The 21,597-nt window shown below is 44.1% G+C and overlaps 1 protein-coding gene across 4 annotated transcripts in view; it reads right to left on the reverse strand.

The window, feature by feature from the left end:
* The window catches only part of KCNK10 (potassium two pore domain channel subfamily K member 10), a 128,584-nt gene that overhangs the window by 34,540 nt on the left and 72,447 nt on the right, over window positions 1–21,597 (reverse strand). For all 4 annotated transcript variants that reach the window (XM_027066359.2, XM_027066358.2, XM_053224801.1 and 1 more), the window contains 2 exons: window positions 14,783–14,900; window positions 3,830–3,990 (listed from right to left, as the gene is read on the reverse strand). In XM_027066359.2, the coding sequence (XP_026922160.2) occupies window positions 3,830–3,990; window positions 14,783–14,900 (279 nt within the window). The remainder of the gene's footprint in view (window positions 1–3,829; window positions 3,991–14,782; window positions 14,901–21,597) is intronic.

Below are 21,597 nucleotides of genomic sequence, written 5' to 3' on the forward strand. Positions count from 1 at the left end.
AAAGAATTGCTTGGTGGTGTTGGGGGAACATCCACACATCGGAATTGGTACCACAGTCCTTAACCTGCCTTTAGGGAACTGACGCACTAACCTTCCTCTAGGCTCTTCGCTCTCCAGGGTAAGTAAGTGTTGAATTTTTAAGCCATTGTTAATTAGCACTGGGGCAATGTCCACTCTCCTGGCCTCATGTTCGAAGTGGAAGGACTTCACCCAGAGTAACATTCCAGGCCTCGACCTCCACTGTTCAATCAGACAAGTGACACAGCAGAAGGGACTGAGTTCCTCCACCTCAGGCCCCTTCCCCTCCCATCTGAAACCATCTGCTACATAGAGGCATACTTTGTTCTCCTCTCTATGATATAGCAAATTTAGTGGGGCTAACCCTGCTCTCGTTAAGGAGGCCTGTGCTGCCAATGACTAGAAGAGACAGAATCTCCAAAATCGTCCATGAAAATATCCCACCCTAATCCCCAGAACCTCTGGTAGGATGAGCTATTGCTTTCATGGCTATGTTGTGTCATATGGCACAGTTATTCTTAAGACAGGGAATTATCATGTGATCTAGTCACATGAGCCCTTACAAAGCAGGGCACCATTCTGAAGCTGGTGGCAGAGGGGCAGAGGGAAGTCAGAGAGATACAATACTCAAGAAGGATTCCATGATGGCTTTAAAGATGGAGGGGCCATGTGCCAAGGAACGCAGCTAACTCCTAGAAGCTCTCAATGGCCCCCACCTGACAACCAGCAAGGAAACAAGAATCTCAGTCCTACAACCACTGGCAACTGATTTTTGTCAAAACCTGAACGAGTTTGGAAGCAGATTCCTCCCCAGATCCAGAGCCCAGCCCCAAGATATGCTGAGCATAGCACCCAGCCAAGCCTGCCCAGACTTCTGACCTATAGAACTGGGATACAATAAACGTGTATTGTTCTAAGCTTCTGCACTTGTGATAATCTGTTACACATCATTAGAAAACCAATACAGCAGGGAAGTCCTTCTGATTCAGGGCAAAGTGGTTAATAAGTCCTTTTGGCATCAAAGCAAAAGCTACGTTCTCTGATTAGCTTACCAGCAATAAAGCTGACATTTTAAACACTTTAATCTCTATCTGACTCCTGTGTCTACACCGCAAAATACAGGCGCCCAGAAGTGCATTTTCTATTTTATCTTTACTCCACTAAAAATCTCTTCCCTACAGCTGAGGGAAAACATAGCAGATAAGAAAAAGACTTAACCCTTGAGCAGGTGGAAAAGAAAAAAAAAAAAAAAAAAAAAGGACCTTCCCCACAGGGGCTGAACTGCACAACCCCAAGCTTTTATTGGTTTATAACATTTTCAGTTTTCAACTGATCACCTAAGAGGAACTGGCCTTTGAGATGTAGTATAAATGAATGGCAAAGACCTTTGAGATTTTCCACCCAAACTCTAGGCAGCAAGCAAACTGCAGAATCAGTTGTTTGTGTATTCAGGAAGTCGGCTGATATTCCTGAAGTACAGTCACCCCTTCCAGCAGCACCCTCCGGTGTCGGGCAAATGCATATGTCGCATGTTGCCAATTCCATAATATACTGCTGTTTCCTTCCTGAAAGACTCCCAGTCCTTGATGGAGCTGCAAGGGACTGAGTGTGCCATCAGCATAAAAATGAAATGCAAGGTTTTTAAGGCTCTGTCCCAGGGTCCTCTGAACGATTCAGATTCACCCGAGAGGCAGCTTTAAGGGAAGGAGAATAGTACTCTCTATTTGTAGTTCAAAATTCCCTAGGGGAAACTAAGTCCCCAAATTCGGCAGCAGATGTGGTCAGAATGATTGCAATCTCTTCCTTCATTTAGAATACAGTAACTGGTTTCTTTCTTTTTTTTTTTTTTTTTTTTCTTCTAACGGGGAATTTCAAAAGCTTTTAGTGCAATCCTTTCTGTCTACAAATAAGGAAACTGAGATCTGGAGAAGCTACATAAAAATAAAAAATGCCAGATCAGTCATTTCTCCATTTGAATCCTGTTCTTCTGAGTGTTCAATCTGCCAGATTCATTTTTGTCTAACTTGGAGTGGGGGCATGAGGCCATGGCTGAAGGGGCACCTCCGAGAAGTTCAAAACGGCTCTTGGAGATGGGGTTGCCGTGTCTGGTTTAGGGAGACCTGAACATCTGAGAAGCAGAGAAGCTGGGCCTTGACGGTTTCCATGGTGACCACTGAGCCCAAGTGCATGCTTTAATGAGCCAGCTGGCTAGCCAGCAGCCCAGGAGCAAAGGTTATGGGACATTCCGGGAAAATCCACGTGCTCCTGAGCTCCTCAGATGAAATCTGAATGGATGGCTATCCCGCTAATAAGGGCTTCTTTTGGGAGACACACACACACACACACACAGCAGATCTGAACGCTGTGTGTCTGGCCCTGTTCTCTGCCAAGTTCTCTTGCATACATTATTTCATTTAATCATCACCAAAACCTTCTCAAGTGGATTCGAATTCTATCCTCCTCTTTCGCTGATGAGTAAACGGGGCAGGATCACTGTAAACCCAGGATCACTGAGCTCAGAAGAGGCAACTCTAAGCCACCTCTCTTGCCCTATTCCTCCACTCCACTTTAACAAACCTGAAAGTGCTCACCTGGGGAGCTCCCTTGCCTTCTAAAGTCACAATTTCTTGTCTCAGAGAGAAAAACCAGTGCAGCTTTAGAACTCACCACTGATCTATCTTTGCCCATCACTGTTAGAATCTGAAAAGGTGTTTAGACTGTCAGTTTTATTTTTTGCGTTGTTTTGTTTGTGAGAGAGAATGAGAGCACAACACGCGAGCAGGGGAGGGGCAGAGGGAGAGGGAAACACAGACTCTTAAGTAGGCTCCAGGCTGAGTGAGGAGGGCCATGCTGGGCTCCATCTCACAGCCGTGAGATCATGACCTCAGCCAAAATCAAGAGTCAGATGCTCAACCGACTGAGCCACCCAGATGCTTCTCACTCAGACTGTCATTTTTTAAATATTAGACATCATCAGAAACAACTCCCTGAAACAGGTTTGAAAGACTTGAGAATTAGGTCAATAACGAAAAAGAGCAGAAATGACATTGCATCTAAGCCAAACAAGTTATCTGTGAAATCATATGGAGAAGTGTGAGTTAAAGGGCACTGGGAACCCCAACCCAATCACATATCCTTCACATACCAATAAATTTCTTGAGTTTTTGTCCCTTGTTTAAAGGTAAGTATTCTCAAGTGGAAAAAACCCACTAAGACAATAGCAATCATCAACATCTTAGTATAAATTAGTACATTAGTGTACTATTGCTGAGGAGCACTCAGAAGTGGGGGTGGGGCGTGGGGAGATAGGGTGAGACCATGAAGAGACAAATAACAAAGCACAACACAGTATCTAGACAAGGCAGGCTTCTGGAAGGGGTCTTAGAAGCTAGGATCAGCCTAAAGACACCACACTTGGACATAAAAAGGAGTAAGTAAGTTCTAATAACAAAATAAATGGATTTACTCCTCTACTTTATTGCAAACACACTTAGGACCCGATCTTCCATTTTTAAAACGGAACTAAGTGTTTCTCCCATCTTCAGAAAACCTGTTTTGGCAAATCTGTACTTAACCTTCTTGTATTGCGATTCTGGAAATACACTGTCAAGAAGGAAGCTGCTGAAGGGAAAGGAGTTTTGGGCACAGTACCTGTGACCACCGTTGGCCAAAAGAGAAAACACGGTCATAATATTATTCCTTCAAAAGTGACAATGATACAATAACATCCTGATAATTCCTTCTGGATCCTGTCAGGCTAAAAAGCCAATTGGATCGCAGAGGTCAGGGTGTGAATAGACACAGTACTCACTCGAAAGACCTTCTCCACTCTTGCAATGCTTTTCCCAAAGATGGTTCCCAGTTGGTCTCCAATTCCAGCCAATAAGAAACCAAAAAGCGGAATTCCAAAGATGGCATACAAAATACAAAAGATTTTGCCTCCTTCAGTGCTCGGAGCAATATTCCCATACCCTGGTGAGAAATATCAAAAAGAGAGAGGGAGAGTGGTGAGGTGGCAGAGAAATCAGAGGGCTGAACCAGAGAACCCACAGATAGACGGAAGGATTTCTGCACTTCCACGGGCAGCCGGGGAGTAGAGCTTCATTTCAAAGGCCCTCCGGCAATCAGAACGTTGTTCCATTGCTTCTCTCTCTTCTCTCCTTGGAAACAGTTTTAAGGAGATCCAGCCTTCCTGGATCTTCATGTGTTTAATTAGATCACACTTTAGGAAAATTGCTAGTCACCCAGAATTGCATTGCTGATGGAAATCGGTACCATCCCCCTCAGAAACACCAAACATCTTGGACATGCCTGGTTCAGGGAGACCTGAACATCCACGAAGGGCTCACCATTGCCCTTTGTAGATGTGAAAGGAGCTTCTCCTTTATAGTCTCATCGCATGTGCATCCCCTTCACCCAACAGACTTGGCTACCCCCGATATTTGGCTCTATAGGGAAACGGATACTCCGCACTAAGGAGGATATGTGGCCTGGCACAAATTCGGAAAGGACCCATGGATCGAACAGTCCCACCCCGAGACACCTGAAAACTGCAGAGCAGGGAAGGAAGACTGTGCGTCTTCTCACAATGAGTGATGTTTAGCTCTGCTTGGCTTTTGCTCCTTACTGGGAACTTTACATCGTCTCTGGATCCTGCCTCTCTTCCCGCCCGCTTCCTGCATCAAGGGCTATCAAGCACTAAATACATATCTATTGGTGGAATGGATGTTTGAAAATAAAAGAATCTGTTTATAGTCATGGCTATAATGTATATTTCAAGTAGTGCTTGAAAATACAGCATCTCCATTCTTAAGAATTCTGCAATTACGTAAGTAACTTCTGTATAGTGAGCACTGGGTTTCCACTAGATGGATGAGACTAATGGAAGTAGGGCTGGAAAAAAAAGCAGGGGTGGGGGAGGGGCTATGGTATTACTGTGACTTATAAAGAGATGAGAGTCTAAATTACTTGCTATTCAGTTTTCATGCCAATGAGTATTGAATGTTATGCTAACTAGCGCCCAGATAGTCATCCAACTATTCTCCCATAACAGGGTAACTCATGTGGGGCCTGTTTCTAGATCCATGCGATGGGTGAGTTACTGGGCTCATGGTTATGGTTATGTTAGGGGTGCAGCGCAGTCAAGGATAATGTTGATGCGGTCCCATCCTCCACCTCCTATGAGCCTAGAGACCTCGCTGCTGCTGTCTGCCTTCGGGTGATGAGTCACCTGGCTATTTTTCTTTCCAATTTTCTTGTCCGAATCATTCAAACCTCTTATCATGAATTATCTCAGTTACAGTTTCCATTTCTTAAATGAGCGTTCAGGCAAGCCTTCCTCGTCTTGCATTTCTTTTACTCACCACCACTGCCATTTAATTGTGCAAAAAAAAAAAAAAAAAAAAAAAAAAGGGCTCCTGGAACTTTTTTCAGGTGCTTTCAGGAACTTGGACAAAACCATTTTTCTAAGACTTCCCCTCTAGAATAATCTGATTTACATTGAAAGGGGAATAAATGTGCCTACCCAGCTTCACTTTATAGAGGTGGATATTGACCTGTGAAAACATTTATGACTCTTGCCTGACTGTCTCAGTATTGTCAGAGATTACTGTCAGAGAACGTAGGTTTTCCTTCGTCTGAGTATCTCAGAAGGAAACATATGGCAGACACAGCACAGGCAAACAAATTGAGGCTTTGAGCCTGCTGAATAATGGGCATCTTATTAGCCCCGACAAGAGGTACACACTCTTGCCCCAGCTTTCTGTGAGATCTGCCCCACCATCTGGGTAAGGACTGTGTTCAGGGAATTTCTGGTGGCATCCAAGGAGCATGACAAAGAAGCGAGAAGACAGAGGCTCCAGATTCAACTCGACCTCATTCCACTTGGTTGTCCTCGGATGCATTTAACCTCTACAAATCCCAGGATGAGAGGAGTTCAAGGGAAATGGGCACAAATCAGTGAACTGTAAGGTACTATACCAGTGCAAAGTAGTATTATCACTAGTAGCATTACTGAAATTGGCTCCTTACTTTTTCAGTGTTTCATAGACTAGAACACTGAAACGAAGTTAAAGTTCTCGGGTAAGGACACAAGTAGAGTAATATTCACTAATATTCAAATAAGCCTTTAAATCTATTTAAGGCCATCACTTCATACTGGGCATAATTGCCATTTTTGTGTTTATGCATGTGTGCATGTGTGTGTGTGTGTGTGTGTGTGTGTGTGCACATGTGTGCACGTGTCCCCTGGCTCTGATGGTCTATATGGAAAAGCTGTTCCAGTGGAACCCTCAATCCTGTCACTCTGGGAAAATTCTAGATGAATCACATTTTGGATGTTTGCTCTGAGGCAATGGGAGGGCCACATTCCTGGATTTTTGGCTCTGCTTTACCGGGCCTGTTGGACTTCCCTGCCCATCCTTCCAAAATCCTTGGCAGAACTTTGAAGTTCAGAGTGATGGTTATGGATGCTCATGGCTAGAGACCGCAAAGCTTCCTGTTCTGACACTTCCACTTACTGACTCTCAGATCTTGGGTATTTACCTAACTTTTCTGCCTCACTTTCCTCCTCTGAGACCGGGCTGTTAACAGCACCTGCCTTGTAGCTATTAAAGATAAAATGGGTTACATGCAAAGTATGAGTTGCCTGTAGAGATTAAATACATGTAAATCATGACACAAAGTAAGCACTCAGTAAGTAGTAGCAATTATCATCTTGCCCGGGGTTTTCTGTAGGAAGGAATCGCTTCTGAGCAATACGTCTCCAGGAAGATGAAGCCCCAGGAGAAAACAGATGGCTGGCTCCTCTCTTCCCTCCAGAAACTCTGCTGTTCTCCCACAGTGCCAGGACAAGGGGACAGAATGTCTGTACTGCCAGTGGGGCTGGCGCAGGGAGCTGGGTGGGCCCACGGCTGCATCTGGGGTGTGGGAATCTCTTGGTGCAGCTAGGGCCAGCAACATCTGGGAAACGAGATGGGGTGACGTGGCAGCGAGAGAGGCAGTTGGTCAGGGAGAACACAGGAATTTGGACTAAGCAAAAGAAGTCCAAAGAGCTACTCCACCAACCGACTTCTGGTGACTTCTGGCAGGAGATGACCAGCCCGGCAAGGCCCATCTGTTAGAAATGAGAAGGACCAAGGCAGGGCTTCACTGTGTTCACCTCTGGCTAGAAACCAGTTCCAGGCCCTTTTTGAAGAGAAAGCTCATGTTTAAAGAAGACTGCCTGAGTAGCTCACACATAACACCTGCATTTGCTATTTAAGCCGAATCTTTGCACAACCGTGTGCCATTCAGCCTGTTATCTGGTTAAAAAGTGTGCATTGTAGGCCCAGACTGTCTTATGTGTGCAGAACTGGCTTTCTGGGAGTGCAATCTGTGCACCCACACTAAGAAGGGCCCCATGCTTGGTCTATTGATCTGCTGGTGCCATTTTGATGTTCTTAATCATTTTTTAGCAAGGGACCACACTCTCATTCTGCTCTGGGCCCTGGTGAATGAAGCTGGGCTCCACTGCTTACTAGTCGTGAGATATTGGCCAAGTTACTTAACATCTCAGAGCCTCGGTAAACTGAGGCTAATAACAGTACCTACTGGCTATGCTTAATGTGAGACTAAGTGAGATAACTTTGTGGAACACAGTGCCTGGCACCTAGTAAGCACTCACTAAATGTTGGCCTCAGTGACTATTTCCAAAGCCACAGATTAGCATCCCGTTCAGGTGCTGCTTTAAGTAGAACTATCTGCTCAGGTATTTTGGTGCAGGTACTCTTAACTGAGGTCATCAGGCAAGTGACAGTTACTAGCTGCTATCTGGGACCTGTCCAGGGGCTCTCTCTGATATGAGTGGAGTCAGGTGACTCAACCCAAAAACGCCTCGAAGACTAGCATTGCATAGCTGTTGACAAGAATGTTGTCATTTGCTGCCCTGCTACAAATAATGGTTTGTGGGAAAGCATCTGAACAAAGGAGTGAGCAGCATTCCTCCCACTTAGAAACCCTAGTTGGTGGGAACCCACCATCAGAGCCAACATCCAAGGGCAGGTGGAACTTCCCCACATCAGAATTAGTTACTGACAAAGGGGACAGGGGACAGGGCACCCTCAGCAAAGACTGAGCAGAGTCTGGTCTTCCTCTGACGTGGCTCCTATTTTGGACAAGTGCCTGAATATATTCCCTTTTGCTACACACTTGTAAGTCTGCCTGTGTATCTGAACATAAGAAAACCTTGTTTAAAAAGAAGTACTTTGATACCTTCAGCTAAAAGGGACCCCTGATGCTTAGTAGTATCACTGCTTTTCAGAAAAGACTGTTATTCCTAAGAACTCTCTACACACATTCTAAATAATGAACACATTTTTCTTGCGTCTGACGAGTACATAACCTCATGTGGCTCATGAGAGTCTTTCTGGAAAGCAATTTGGCAAGCCTTTAAAAAGTCCATGCCCTTCGCCACCACAACCCCTCGGGGGATCCTCCCCAGGAGACAACCAGAGGTAAAGACCACACTCGACACACGAAGACTTCACACCACAGTGGGACACAATCACAAAATGGAAACGGCTTAAGCTTCCAACATGTGATTATGGTATGGATGGTGTATCCAGTGGAATCCAATACAGATCATGTTTTTCAAAGAACCTCAGCGATTTGGGGAAATGTCTACAATATTACATCACAAATTATAGGAACTCAAGTAAATAGGCAAATGTTTGGATAGTTCACAAATAACGAAAAGACAGCTCCTTAGCTCCAGCTACCCCACTGCCTGACTCCTAAATAGTGGAAAATTTCTCAAGAACTGGAAGAATTTGAGGACTCTGGGTTTTCTTATAAGCCTTGCTACCACGTGTGATGAATGAATTTGCCACCAAATAATTGAAGGGAAAAAAACCACATTATTTCTTCACCTCATTATTCTTACCAACATTGTACTAAGGCTTTACTTAGAATTCTCTAACTGTAGGATTTTATAAATATCCTCCATTCTAGAGGTAAAATTTAGCCAGCTCCGTGATTTTCAGCTTACAGTGTATTCTTTTTCAATTAAGAGAAAGGGAGGGTCAGAGAGACAATAATTTACCATCAAATAGAACAAGGACCTAATCTCTAGCAATAATACTGAGCCATGATACTAAAGTGGACTTTTAATTCGGGTTGGATTTTATTTTTGCTTTGTGTTTTGTTTGTATGCTTGGTTTTAGTTTCCTGTTGAGCACTCACAGTCCCTTCAGACTTTTGGGAAGGGTCTTCATTCATAGATATGACAGAGTGTCCTGCCTCCCGCTCCAGAGCCTCCCAGGTCACCAGGACACAGGTACCTGAACCACAGGCTCATCCAATAGGATGTTCTCCATCAGGAGTGAGTGGCCCAAAAAAGGTAGAAGATAGTGCCCGCAGGTGCAGTGACCAGCACAGTCAGGCATGGGCCACCCAGGCCAGAGGACCCTTATGGACCCTCTGGTGATCGCTGACCCATTGTGTGTGTCACTTAGGATTTTTTCAGTTTTAGGTAACAGAAAACCCAATGCAGTCTTGCTTAAGCAAAAATAGAAATGCACTGCCCCCAGTAAATAAGGGATTTAACATTTATTTCTTAACACCTCGTGGGTAGCTCCACCTAAAGTTCAAAAGATGTTAGCAGGACCCCATTTATCACTCTGTCTTTCCTCCTCTGCTTCTTTAGTGTTATCTGAAGTCTAGCCAGGAAAATGACTACCAGTGTCTTGTGCCTATCTCTTTCCAGATTTACTCCAGTAAGAACAAGAGGAAGTCATTTCCTCCAAAGCTCAAGCAAAAGCCCAGGAACTGAGTTTCTTATTGGCCTATTCAAGATCTCATGCCCGTCTCTGGACTAAAGACTTTGGCCAGGCACATGCACAGTATTGGATTTCTTGGTCTAGAAAAGATGATTCATCCCCTGAGGCCTGGAGGCCAAGCATGGGGGGGAGGGGTGCCACTCAGGAAGTGGTTATCAGGAGACAAGTGTATATAAGTGTATAAAGTGAAACCCAGGCAGCAGAAACCAAGGATTAAGAGTGATTTGCACAAAGTCAAAGATTCCCGTGTACATACATTAAAAAGGGCAGCACATGTTACATATCAAATGTTTCTCATTAGGCACATGGAACCACCACTCCCCATCACAAAAGGTCATGTGGTCAATGAACACTGCCGTTTAATAAACCAAGCCCCTGGGATCCTAGCAAGTTGACACAATAAATACCATCAGTGTGCATTCCAATGTAACTATAGTGTTTTGCAGCAGACCACTGATTTAGCCATTTTACAAAGCAAGAAAATTGGGATTTTTTTTCTTTTTCTGTCTTCTTTAACACATACTAATGTCTCATGGATCCAACACTGGGTACTGGAGTGCATCTTCCAAAATGTACCTCTTGAAGTGGCCCAGACTGCCTCAATTTTAATCCTTTTACTATAAATCCTCCAAAAATGCATGACACATTTCTCCCTCTTACTGACCAGACTGGTGACACAATTTAACCTGACACTGGTCTTCTCTGATCTACTGCAGGGATGCTCTCGGGTGCCGTTGAGTTTTATAGCACTTTTTGCCCTTATATCAAACAGTGCCACTTCCTCTGTGGGGAGCTGTGAGTTGTGGACTAAATGATCCAGTCTTGCCTGGAGTGTCAAAAGGCTTCTAGGACCCAATCCCACTATAGTGTGATGCACACCTCCAACATGTGTAAGAGCTGATTTTACTATGTTTGTATATTTGCAAATGTGAACATGGTATGTCATATAATTAGATTAAAGGACTTTCTGAAAAGAAATGCCAATTCTCTCTCATCCCAAATTTTCTCACTGCATATAACTTTCTTGAACGCACCAATGTAGAAATAATACAGGTCCTAAAGGCTAGGTCTAAAAACAATAACTTCTAAAAACATAGAAGCCTATGCCTCTAAAACAGTCCTCAACCTCGGAAACTTGCACTAATAGGAAGTCGGTCATCAAAGTGCCCAAGGAGGGCACACTATCCAACACCCACTTGAGAGATGGTCGTGAAGGGTAAGGAGAGGGAAGGCATAGCTGGGCCTCAGAGAGCAACAGACAAGGGGGGTCCTCCCAGAGAGCATAAAAGGAGTTAATGACGATCCTTCCGCCTCCAGGGCTGAGGGGCCTCTCGATGCTATGTGTCTCCCATTCTTCTGAATGAGAATTTTTATTGCAATGTGACTAAACTTTTGTAGAGGGGCAGAAAACTCTCACTTTCAGCAGAGCTGGGAGAGGAATATTATTTATAGCTTCCCCCATGTGTGTAAGGATTACCAAAAGGGTTGGACTGACACCATATGGGAAACAATAAAGAGAAGAAGCACAGAGAAGGAAGAAAAGGCCCATCAGTAGAAAATCCCAGAAAGTGCCAGCAAAAATCCAATTATGACGGTGAGGCTCTCATTCTGAACTTCAAAAGAACTATCTTTGTTCGTACCAAGTGTAGAAAACAGGGTGAAGAGAGAGAGCAGCAGAAGCCCCCTTGAACTTGATCTGGTTCAGAAAAAAGCCGAAGAGGCAGGACTATACAGAAAATCACATAGATGGGTCACACTTGCAGGAAACCCTCTCTCTCTGTGGCAGTAGAAAAGAGGACAAAGATGTGCTACCTAGAAGGTTACCCTACCTCTCCCAGCTCTCCTCCTCCGGCCGCACAGAATCTTTCAGCAGATAGCTGGATCGGGAATATCGTTTGTTTTTGGCATCAAGTATTTCGAAAGGAAACCGGTCCAGCATAAATACAAAGCTTCTGTTTTTTAAAACTGTGGCAAGAGGGGTGCCTGGGTGGCTCGGTCGGCTAAGCATCCAACTCTTGATCTCAGGGTCGTGAGTTCAAGCCCTGTATTGGGCTTCACACTGGGCATGGAACGTACATAATATACAATATTACCAACAGGTGAAAGGCACTCAGTCAAAAAACGCTGCCTCAACCAGACAAAACGTGTGACCACCTGTGAAGTAATCACCTCCAATAACCTCGCAGCAAAACCACAAAGCAGAAGAGCCGGAAATCAGGAAAGAAACTGTGAGATAACAAGGGAAGATGGAATGTGAGCTAATGGCATTCCGGAAAGAAATGTGAAAGGAAAAAATATCCCCTAATGATCACAAAAATGAAAATAAAATTGGAAGGAGCACATGGCAAATAAGGCACTGTGAAAAAACAGGAAAGGAAGAGAGAAGATAACAGGAACAAAATGGAAACCACATTTTCCGAGTTAAAAAGGAGTGGTGGGGGGGGGGGGTGTGCCTGGGTTGCTCAGTCAGTTGAGCGTCTGACTTCTGCTCAGGTCATGCTCCTGTGGTTCACAAGTTCAAGCCCCACGTCAGGCTCTATGCTTGACAGCTCAGAGCCTTGGAGGCTGCTTCTCATTCTGTGTCTCCCTCTCTCTGCCCCTCCCTTGTTTGCATGCTCTCTCTCTCTCTCTCTCTCTCAAAAACAAATAAAAACATTTTTAAAAATTTTTAAAAAGGAATAGGTGGAAAATGATAGACACAGAAGACAGGCAAAGTAATGACAATATATGTATAGTCAGAATTCCCAAAGAACAGAACCAAAACCACATGGCAGAGGATATGTGTAAAGATGACAATCAAGAACACTTTCCTGAAATAAAAGGGACAAAACCTACTTGTATTATCAGATGAAAGAGAAACGGCCCTTTGTGTAGCCAAGCAACAAAGTAAAATCCCTTCTAAAAGGGGGAAAAATTGGGCTGGCATCAGGTTTCTCCCCAGCAGCACAGATGTCAGAAAAGAGTGGATTATCACCCAGAAGACCCTCAAAAAAATAAAATGTGAGTCACAGATTTCATTTCCAGACACACTGCCCCTCGAGGGTAAGGCTGTATTTTGAGCAAAGCTGAGAGAGAGAGAGAGAGTGGGTGCAAGCAGGGGGGCGGGCAGAGAGAGAGGAAGACACAGAATCCAAAGCAGGCTTCAGGCTCTGAGCTGCCAGCACAGAGCCCGACATGGGGCTTGAACTCACAAACTGTGGGATCATGACCTGAGCCGAAGGCTGACGCTTCACCAACTGAGCCACCCAGGTGCCCCTCCTATGAGCCCTTCATAAGGCAACTACTTGAAGATGAGTTTGAGCCAAGTAAGTGGTGATGAGAAAAGCCACAACAGAAGAACGAGGGCTGAACATTGACAATATGTAACTGTGGGACCAGGACTAAAACACATGTGAGTATCAGGTAACAGAACACAATGTAAATCACAGACTCTGACGTTATAGAATGATCCAGTGAGTAACACCCAACAGCCCAAGTGCGAAAGAAGTAGAGATGCTGAGTAAGTTCACTGACTGCATTCTACGTCACAGCTGAGAGCCAAGAGTTATCATTCGATGTGGGCAAATCATCAAATAGAAGCATAAGCATATTTAACAATTTAAAAGTAAGCATTACAAGGACGGTATCGACTAAAATTGTGTGAGAGAAGAGATATCTTCACCTGTGATAGAGAACTAGCAAATACTGCTTAAAAAAGTGAATACAGAGTTTATTATATATGACTGTAATTATAAAGTTAACCCCTAACACAAAAATCTAAAACTCCCCAAGAATCAGAAAAAAGACACACGCAAATATAAGACAAAAACCGGTGCAGGGAAGAGGTAATCACAGATCACCATAGGATCAGTTATAAAGGGCATTTACCTGGTCAAAATAAGGCAAACCTTCATTGTTGATCGAATTAAACCATATTGGGAAGATAGGGGGATGGGAAGAGAGCCCTGTACAGAAGGGCAGAGGGGAAGAAAGAGAATCACAGGGAATATGTTCCAAGACCCCAGTGGTGCCTGAAACCACAGACAGTACCAAACCCTATACAGACTATGTTTCTTCCTATCCATGCATACCTATAATAAAGTTTAATTATACAGTAGGCACAGTAAGAGACAACTGATGATGAAATAGAACAATGATAACCATATACTGTCATAAAAGTTATGTGAATGGTCTCTCAAAATATCTCACTGTTCTGCACTCACCCTTCCCCTTCCTGTGATGATGTAAGATGATAAAATGCTGACGTGATGAGATAAAGTGAGGTGAATGATGCAGGCATTGTGATGTAGCACGAGTCCACCACTGACTTTCTGATGATGAATCAGAAGGAAGACTGTCTGCTTCTGGACCACAGTGGACCGAGAGTAAATGAAACCATAGACAAAAAAAACCATGGTTGGGGGGACCGCTCTGATTCCTCACCTTTCACAACTGGAAGTCAAGAAATAATCTCTAAAACTGAAACTTCTGGAAGTGGCAATACAAGTATAATATTTAAAGACAGGGAAATGAATGTTGAAATAATGAAAAGAGAGAGCAGTTGCCCCAGGGGAGGTGAGGAAAGGCAGAGGGGCAGAAACGGTTGTGCTTCATTAACAAACTTCGTAGAACTTTTGGATTCTTTCGTTAACAACCCTAGTAGTAAAAAAAAGTACAATTTTTGAAAAGGAATTTGAGCTCAACTGACCAATCCATGTTTTGATTTTCTATTCTGATCGTTTCATCAGGTCCTTTCAAACTAAAGGCTCTCTAGCCTCTCGTTTTGAAAAATGAAATTCCTTAGTCTGCTTTGCCTTTTATTGAAAGCCCCTACAACTACTGCATTTATCCAGCAGTGTTTCATAAGCCTCCTTTGAACCTCAAGCTGCCAGCGTTCTAGGACCAAATGTTGACTAAGTGCCGTTTCTCGGGGCCCCCACAAAAAAAGATATTAGCAAAGGAATGAATACCTATGGTGGTGATGACAGTTCCAGCAAAGAAAAAGGCACTTCCAAGGTCCCAGTGACTGCTGTTGTTGGAAGAGTTTCCTATTGGACTTACTCCTGCATTATCAGCATCAAGGGCATGCTGCAAAGAAAGCAAGAAAGCACGAAATTCAGTTAAAAAGCTTAAAAAAAACCCCAAAGCTCTCAAATTCTTTCCCTGCTCAAGAAATTGCAGTGATCTAAAGGGGACCGGTCATGTGAATGCAGGTGCAGACATAACATGAAATACTAAATACCCACTTATTAAAATTGGAAAATTAATGTTAGGTGGGGAAAAAAGATATAGAGTATGGTGCCATTTATGTAAAATTTGCAGGCACAGGATTTAGACAATCTAGGCACGGTTTATGCAAAATGCATACCTGTCTATTGCATACACATAGAAAGATGTCTAGAAGGACTGTCACCCAAAATGTCATTCCTGGAAGGCAGAATTTTTAGTTGCTGTTCACTCTTCCCGTTTCTGTTTCGTTACAATGTTTTACACTGAGCTGGCTTCAGGATGGCAGGAGGTCAGAGCTTGGGCTCCAAGTCAGACCGCCATGGCTCTACCCACTCTTAACTTCAGAACCGTGCACAAGTTATTTTAACCTTTGTAAACCCAAATGTCCTCATTTGCAAACTGGGGATAATAATACCTTTCCCTACAGAGTTGTGAGGGTTGAATGAGATGGTTCATATAATACACTCAGCCCAGTGCCCAGCACCGAGTCAGGGGGTAAGAAACAGCAGCCAATTTCCCACCTGTCATTGGACAATTCCTCTACCCCACCCTGCCACCCACCCCCCCACACACACACAGCTCCTATTGTAAATAAATGACAGTGACTCCTCCTCGCTGGGTACAGGATCTGGAATGCCACACACCTTAAATTCACAATACATTGGCCACATCGAAGATCTAACCTCAACTCACACTACTAGAAAAGCCTCCAACCTGAGGCAGGACACTCCATGAGTCATTTCCTTCTACCTCTGGGCCTTTGCTTATGCCCTCCCCCAGTTGTGTCTATCCTGCAGAGTCCAACCCAGATCCGACTTCTTCCAGAAGGCTTCATCCATGTACCAGAGCCCCCCACAGATAATCACTTCCCAGGCTCAGACTTCTGCGCCACGTATATTTCATTGGCTTTGGATCACACACTCCCCCGCTGAGACTTGGCATGTGTAGAATAGGGTGGAAAATACCCCAGCGGTCCTTCTTGAGCTGGCCTCTGCCAATCCCTTTCAGGCCAGGGGAGAGTGTGGGAAGAACCTTCGAACAGGTGAGCTGTGGTAAGGAGGTGGAGCCTTCAGACGGGGCTGACAGACACATGAGCTACTTCTGGAACAACAAACAGAGACACCGTTCCGCGGACCCAGTTGGAATAACCCCATAGGGAGATAACAGGACCCAATTAAATACTGAAATGTGATTATATTTATCCTAAATAATGCTCGTTAAGCTTTGTTAAAGCAGACAGTGTCTGCCACAAATGAGACCAACTGAAAAAGTCAGTCATTACATTCTGCCTTCCTTAATCTGAGGTATTTCAGACTCTCTAGGCCAGGGATCAGCAACCTTTTTCTGTAAAGGGCCCGAGAGTAAATATCTTAGGCTTTGTGGGCCACATACGGTTTCTCTTGCATGTTCTTCTTTTCTTTTTACGATGCTTTAAATATGCAAAAACCATTCTTTTGTTCATGGGTTATATAAAAACAGGCTGTGGGCTAGATTTGGCCAAGACCCCTACACAACTGACTGATCAACAGGGGGGAAAAGATCCCTTTTGCTCCAGGTTATTCTTTCCTGCCCCTGAGAACATGAGCTCCTACCCTGGAGGCTGTTTCTGGCACCCCAGGATTCAAAATCCAGCCGTGTGGGATGTGTACAGGCTGTCTTAGCTGATGTCTAAGTGACCTAATTGACAACTATCACTTATTCATCAGACGCTAGGCTCTGCCCTGCTTCAGAGGAAGACACATGGCAACTCCTTCCTGCTAGTAAAAGATCCATTTTCACTGTGCTTGTGTGTGACCAAACCCCAGGCCTTAGCTAGTGTTTATGTCCTCGTTACCTATTCAGCTCTGCTAGGTCTGCCCTCAAGTCACACCTTGGGGGCAGCTCTAGGCCACAGTCACTTAGATGGGCTCAGATCACACCGTCAGCACCGAGTATTTGCAACGTCTATGAAGCTGCAGAGAGAGCCGGGGTTCAATCAAGTCTCACTGTGCCGAGAAATGTACACAAATGTCATAAGCTGCGTATAAAAGTACAGATTCGCCCCAAAGACAAGTGGGGAGGATTATTTGTTTCATCAAAACATCCAGAGTAAGATTCCTTTTCAAGTCTCATTTTTTTTTGAATTATGCAATTGATAAATATTTAATGTTTACATATGTAGCCCTCAAGGAAAGCATTTGTCAGTGGAAAGCGAAGGAAACGAACATTTGTTGAGTTTGTGCCTTCAGCCAGGTGCTTCAGAAGTGTTTTTCCACTTTATCCTTTCTGCTGCTTGGATGTTATCCAGTTTTACCCTTTCTGCAACGTGCAAGAAAGTAACGTTATCCCCACATTAGAGACAGGGAACCAGGCTCAGGGAAGGTAAGTAACTTGTCCTAGGCCACACAGCCGGGAAGTGAGGCCAGAATTCAAATCGGGACCTGGCCTTTTCCTCTATAGATGGCAGTCCTATCCCCACCTCCAGGCTCACCTCCAGGCTCACCTCCAAGACATAAACGAGGCTGAAGACGGCCACTGCCCAAGAATTCAGGCAGAAGGACCTCTCAACGGATCATTTCTAATTAGACTATATCCTTAAATACACAAACGCAGGCACCAAACTGCATTTGGCTGTTGGCACCAGTGAGATCTTAACTGCTCTGCATTTAAAATAAAATTTAAAAATAAATAAACATGGGGACGGGTTGACTTTATACCCTGAGAGGGAAAGGACAGAACAAAGAGGGTGCAAACCCTGAAAAAGCCGGAAGACAAGAAAGAAAAGGTGAGAAAGGAGTGTCAGTTGATGCTGGGAGTTCAGGGTTCAGCCACAGCAAAGCCAGGGCCACTCAAGAGCAGGTCCATCCAGTATCAAACGTTAACTCTGTTTATATATGTGTTGTAAATCCCTCCCTCGTTTTCCCAAATCTATACTAAAGTGGGCGACACAAGCAAATACCTTGAAGTGGTTTTGAGGAAATTAAATACAAGGCACAGTGGGGCCCGAACAAGACTTAGAACCAGAGCAAGGAGAAAAAGAAGTTCTCCAACAAGTCCCCAAGCCCTTGGTGAGGCTTTGGACAATCCCCAATGCCAGCAATAAGATTTGATTATCCCATCCAGATCTGGTGAATCAGAGAGACTCCAGCAAAGCACCAGAATTAAAATGCATTGGCAAACTCACGCCCCGTACACAGAGAAAACCCAGTATAAACAGACTGCTATCACTCGAAGCGATAGCATCATTTTTAACTCAACAAGAATGTTTCTGATGGAGGGCAGAGTTCTAACTTTATTAATTTTTAAAGTATTTTCTAATGATCTTAACTGTTTGAACCCAAGTGAAACGTTTTAAAATTAAATGTGCTTGTTTTCACATTGCGTTTTTCTCTGCGTTCAGGCTGCAGAAGTGAAGCTAAGCCAGGCCATTAGAAAAGTCTGGGCACAGAGATAAAGAAATCATGCATATGAGCTGTGTACTGTTTCACTTAAAAGATCAGGTACAGGGTAGAGGCGTGTCACCAAGAGTAGCATCACGTTAGGCCATAATCTCAGACCCGATGCACATCATGTGTTCACTTACAAGTTCAACCACTATCAAGTTCAGAGAGGTCTTATGAGAATCAAAAAAAAAAAAAAAAATTACACTAGATGTGATATGAGAGCCTCAAGCTTCAGGGAAAGAGTATTCTAGATAAGAGAGCATTACTTTAAAATTTAATTCCACTCCTCCTTGAATTTCCTTCTTAGCCTCTAAGTTGGAATCTCCAGCACCCACCCAACTACCCAGCAAACGACTCAGGAGTGAACGCTCAAATCAATAATAAATGAACAAATTAAAGTAATAAATTCAGGCCCATGCAACTTACTTCTTCTGTAAAGGCAGACAAACCTAAGAAAGTAACCCAACAAAAATAAATATAGTGATGATTTTAAAAGAGAAGAAGAAGGTGAGAAGCTAACTTGCATGGAAGCAAGATCTTAAAAAGTAGAATCGTGGTTGCCAGGGGCTGTGGTGGGGAGAATGGGGAGATGTTGGCCAAAGAGTACAAACTTTCAGTAACAAGATGAGTAAATTCTGGGGATCTAATGCACAGCGTGGCAATCACAGCTAGTGACAATGCATTACATGCCTAAAAGTTGCTAAGAGAGCAGATCTTAGGTACTATTACCACAAAAAAAGAAATGCTAATTATGTGACACGATGAAGGTGTAATCTAATTCCACAGTAGTAATCATTTTGCAACATACAAATGTATGAAACCAATATATTATACACCTTAAACTTACACGTTATAGGTCAATCATATCTCAATAAACCTGGAGAACAAATAAATAAGGGTCTGTCTCTCCCCCATCCTCCCACCCCCCTAACCCCCGCCCCTCCATGTATTAGGACCACCTGAAAGGTATAACAGAGAAACCACAGCCACTCTGAAAGTGAGGCGGGGGGTCTGAGGTTGATATGAAGGGAAGAGGTAAAGATGGCCCTTGGAGGCACCCCCCAGCAAGTACCCCCCCCCCCAGCTTTCCCCGGGGCTGTAACCCATAAGGCAATGCTGGGCTGCACAAATCACTGTTCTGGAAGGCGCAAGATACCATCACAAGTGTTAGCACTGCAGCGGAATGAATGATGACCCACAGGAGACCACTAACTGTCTGTGGCTTTTCTCCTATGATCTGTGTACTCGGTGAGATAATCTGTTTCTGTTTCCTTATGTGGCACCGAAAAGAAAAACCAACAAAGGCAGAGTAATCATGACTCAGCTGGTCTGAGACTCTGGCTGAAGAATACAGCCAACAGGTGCCATATGCACAGACGCTAACAGCCAGAGCGATCATCTGACTTAAGTCCAACCCAGGACACTTGCCGAGTAGAGAGGGGCTCTGTTAATAATCATGGTGGGACCAAAAGACAGACCGAATGCAGGACGTATGGTCACTTTACTAATAGCTTATACCACGTGGACAAAAGGAAAGGGCCTCGTCTGAGAACCCAAAGATGGTTCTGTGTCTACAACATTCTTAGTCCCAGGAGGGCACGGTCAGCAAAGGGGTCTACGAAGTAGATAGTTAGCTAGATAGAGGCTGTGGCAGGATGAGGGGGTGGGCATGAAAAGTGACTCCATAAATATATTACAAGAGAGCACACTTTCAGCCACTAATGGACAGAAGGAAAGCCACAAACCCTGTGAGGCAGAGAAAGGCAATTGGCAGAACGCATTCATTACGACTCAAAATTGCCCCTAATGATTCAAAACCCCAACAAGAGGGCAGCCCCATCTCTCCACGTTCTTGCGCAGCTGCGGCGGAAGGGCCTCAGGTAGGAAATGGAAGCGTGGTATTAATTTGTTCGCCACAGCTGCTTTTTATTTCTCCTGCTTCAGAAGCAATTCTCATATAAATATTTCCCAGCAGCAGAAGTGAATATGCTAGTGCGAGGAAAGGGGCAGTCTTACATCCAAGGGCAAGGCCACATCACAATATTTCAAACAGTGGGAGGGTACCGGAGAGGAGATCTGGAGTGGCCCCCCAGCAAGGCACTTCTATGGCTGATTCCAAGAAGCCTTTGCTTCAGTACCCAGGTGGACAGTACGACCACCATCGGCCTATTTCTATCACAACAGAGCAAATCTGTGCATCGAGTGGCAAACGTTCAGCCTCTACACATTACTCAGCTTCTCTGAGCCTCAGTTTCCTCGTCTATCAAGTGAGGGGCCTTTCCCTGTCAGGATTTTCTTTTTTAATATAATTCATTGTCAAGTTGGCTAACATACAGTGTATATATACAGTGTGCTCTTGGTTTTGGGGGTAGATTCCCATGATTCATTGCTTACATACAACACCCAGTGCTCATCCCAACAAGTGCCCTCCTCAATGCCCATCACCCATTTCCCCCTCTCCCCCACACCCCCCCCCATCAACCCTCAGTTTGTTCTCTGTATTTAAGAGTCTCTTATGGTTTGCCTCCCTCCCTCTCTGTTTGTAACTATTTTTTTCCCTTCCCTTCCCCCATGGTCTTCTGTTAAGTCTCTCAAGTTCCACATATGAGTGAAAACGTATGATATCTGTCTTTCTCTGACTTATTTCACTGAACATATTACCTTCCAGTTCCATCCACCTTGCTGCAAATGGCAGGATTTCATTCTTTCTCATTGCCAAGTAGTATCCCATTGTATACATAAACCACATCTTGTTTATCCACTCATCAGTTGATGGACATTTAGACTCTTTCCATAATTTGGCTATGACAAATCTTTGACAAAGCAGGAAAGAGCATCCAATGGAAAAAAGAGTCTCTTTAGCAAATAGTGCTGGGAGAACTGGACAGCAACAGGCAGAAGAATGAAATTAAACCACTTTCTTACACCATTCACAAAAATAAACTCAAAATGGATGAAAGACCTAAATGTGAGACAGGAAACCATCAAAACCCTAGCAGAGAAAACAGGCAATGACCTCTTTGACCTCAGCCGCAGCAATTTCTTGCTCGACATGTCTCCAAAATGAACTATTGGAACCTCATCAAGATAAAAAGCATCTGCACAGCAAAGGAAACAATCAGCAAAACTAAAGG

This window comes from Acinonyx jubatus, chromosome B3, assembly GCF_027475565.1.
Source record: "Acinonyx jubatus isolate Ajub_Pintada_27869175 chromosome B3, VMU_Ajub_asm_v1.0, whole genome shotgun sequence".
In the NCBI taxonomy this organism is placed as follows: Eukaryota; Metazoa; Chordata; class Mammalia; order Carnivora; family Felidae; genus Acinonyx; species Acinonyx jubatus.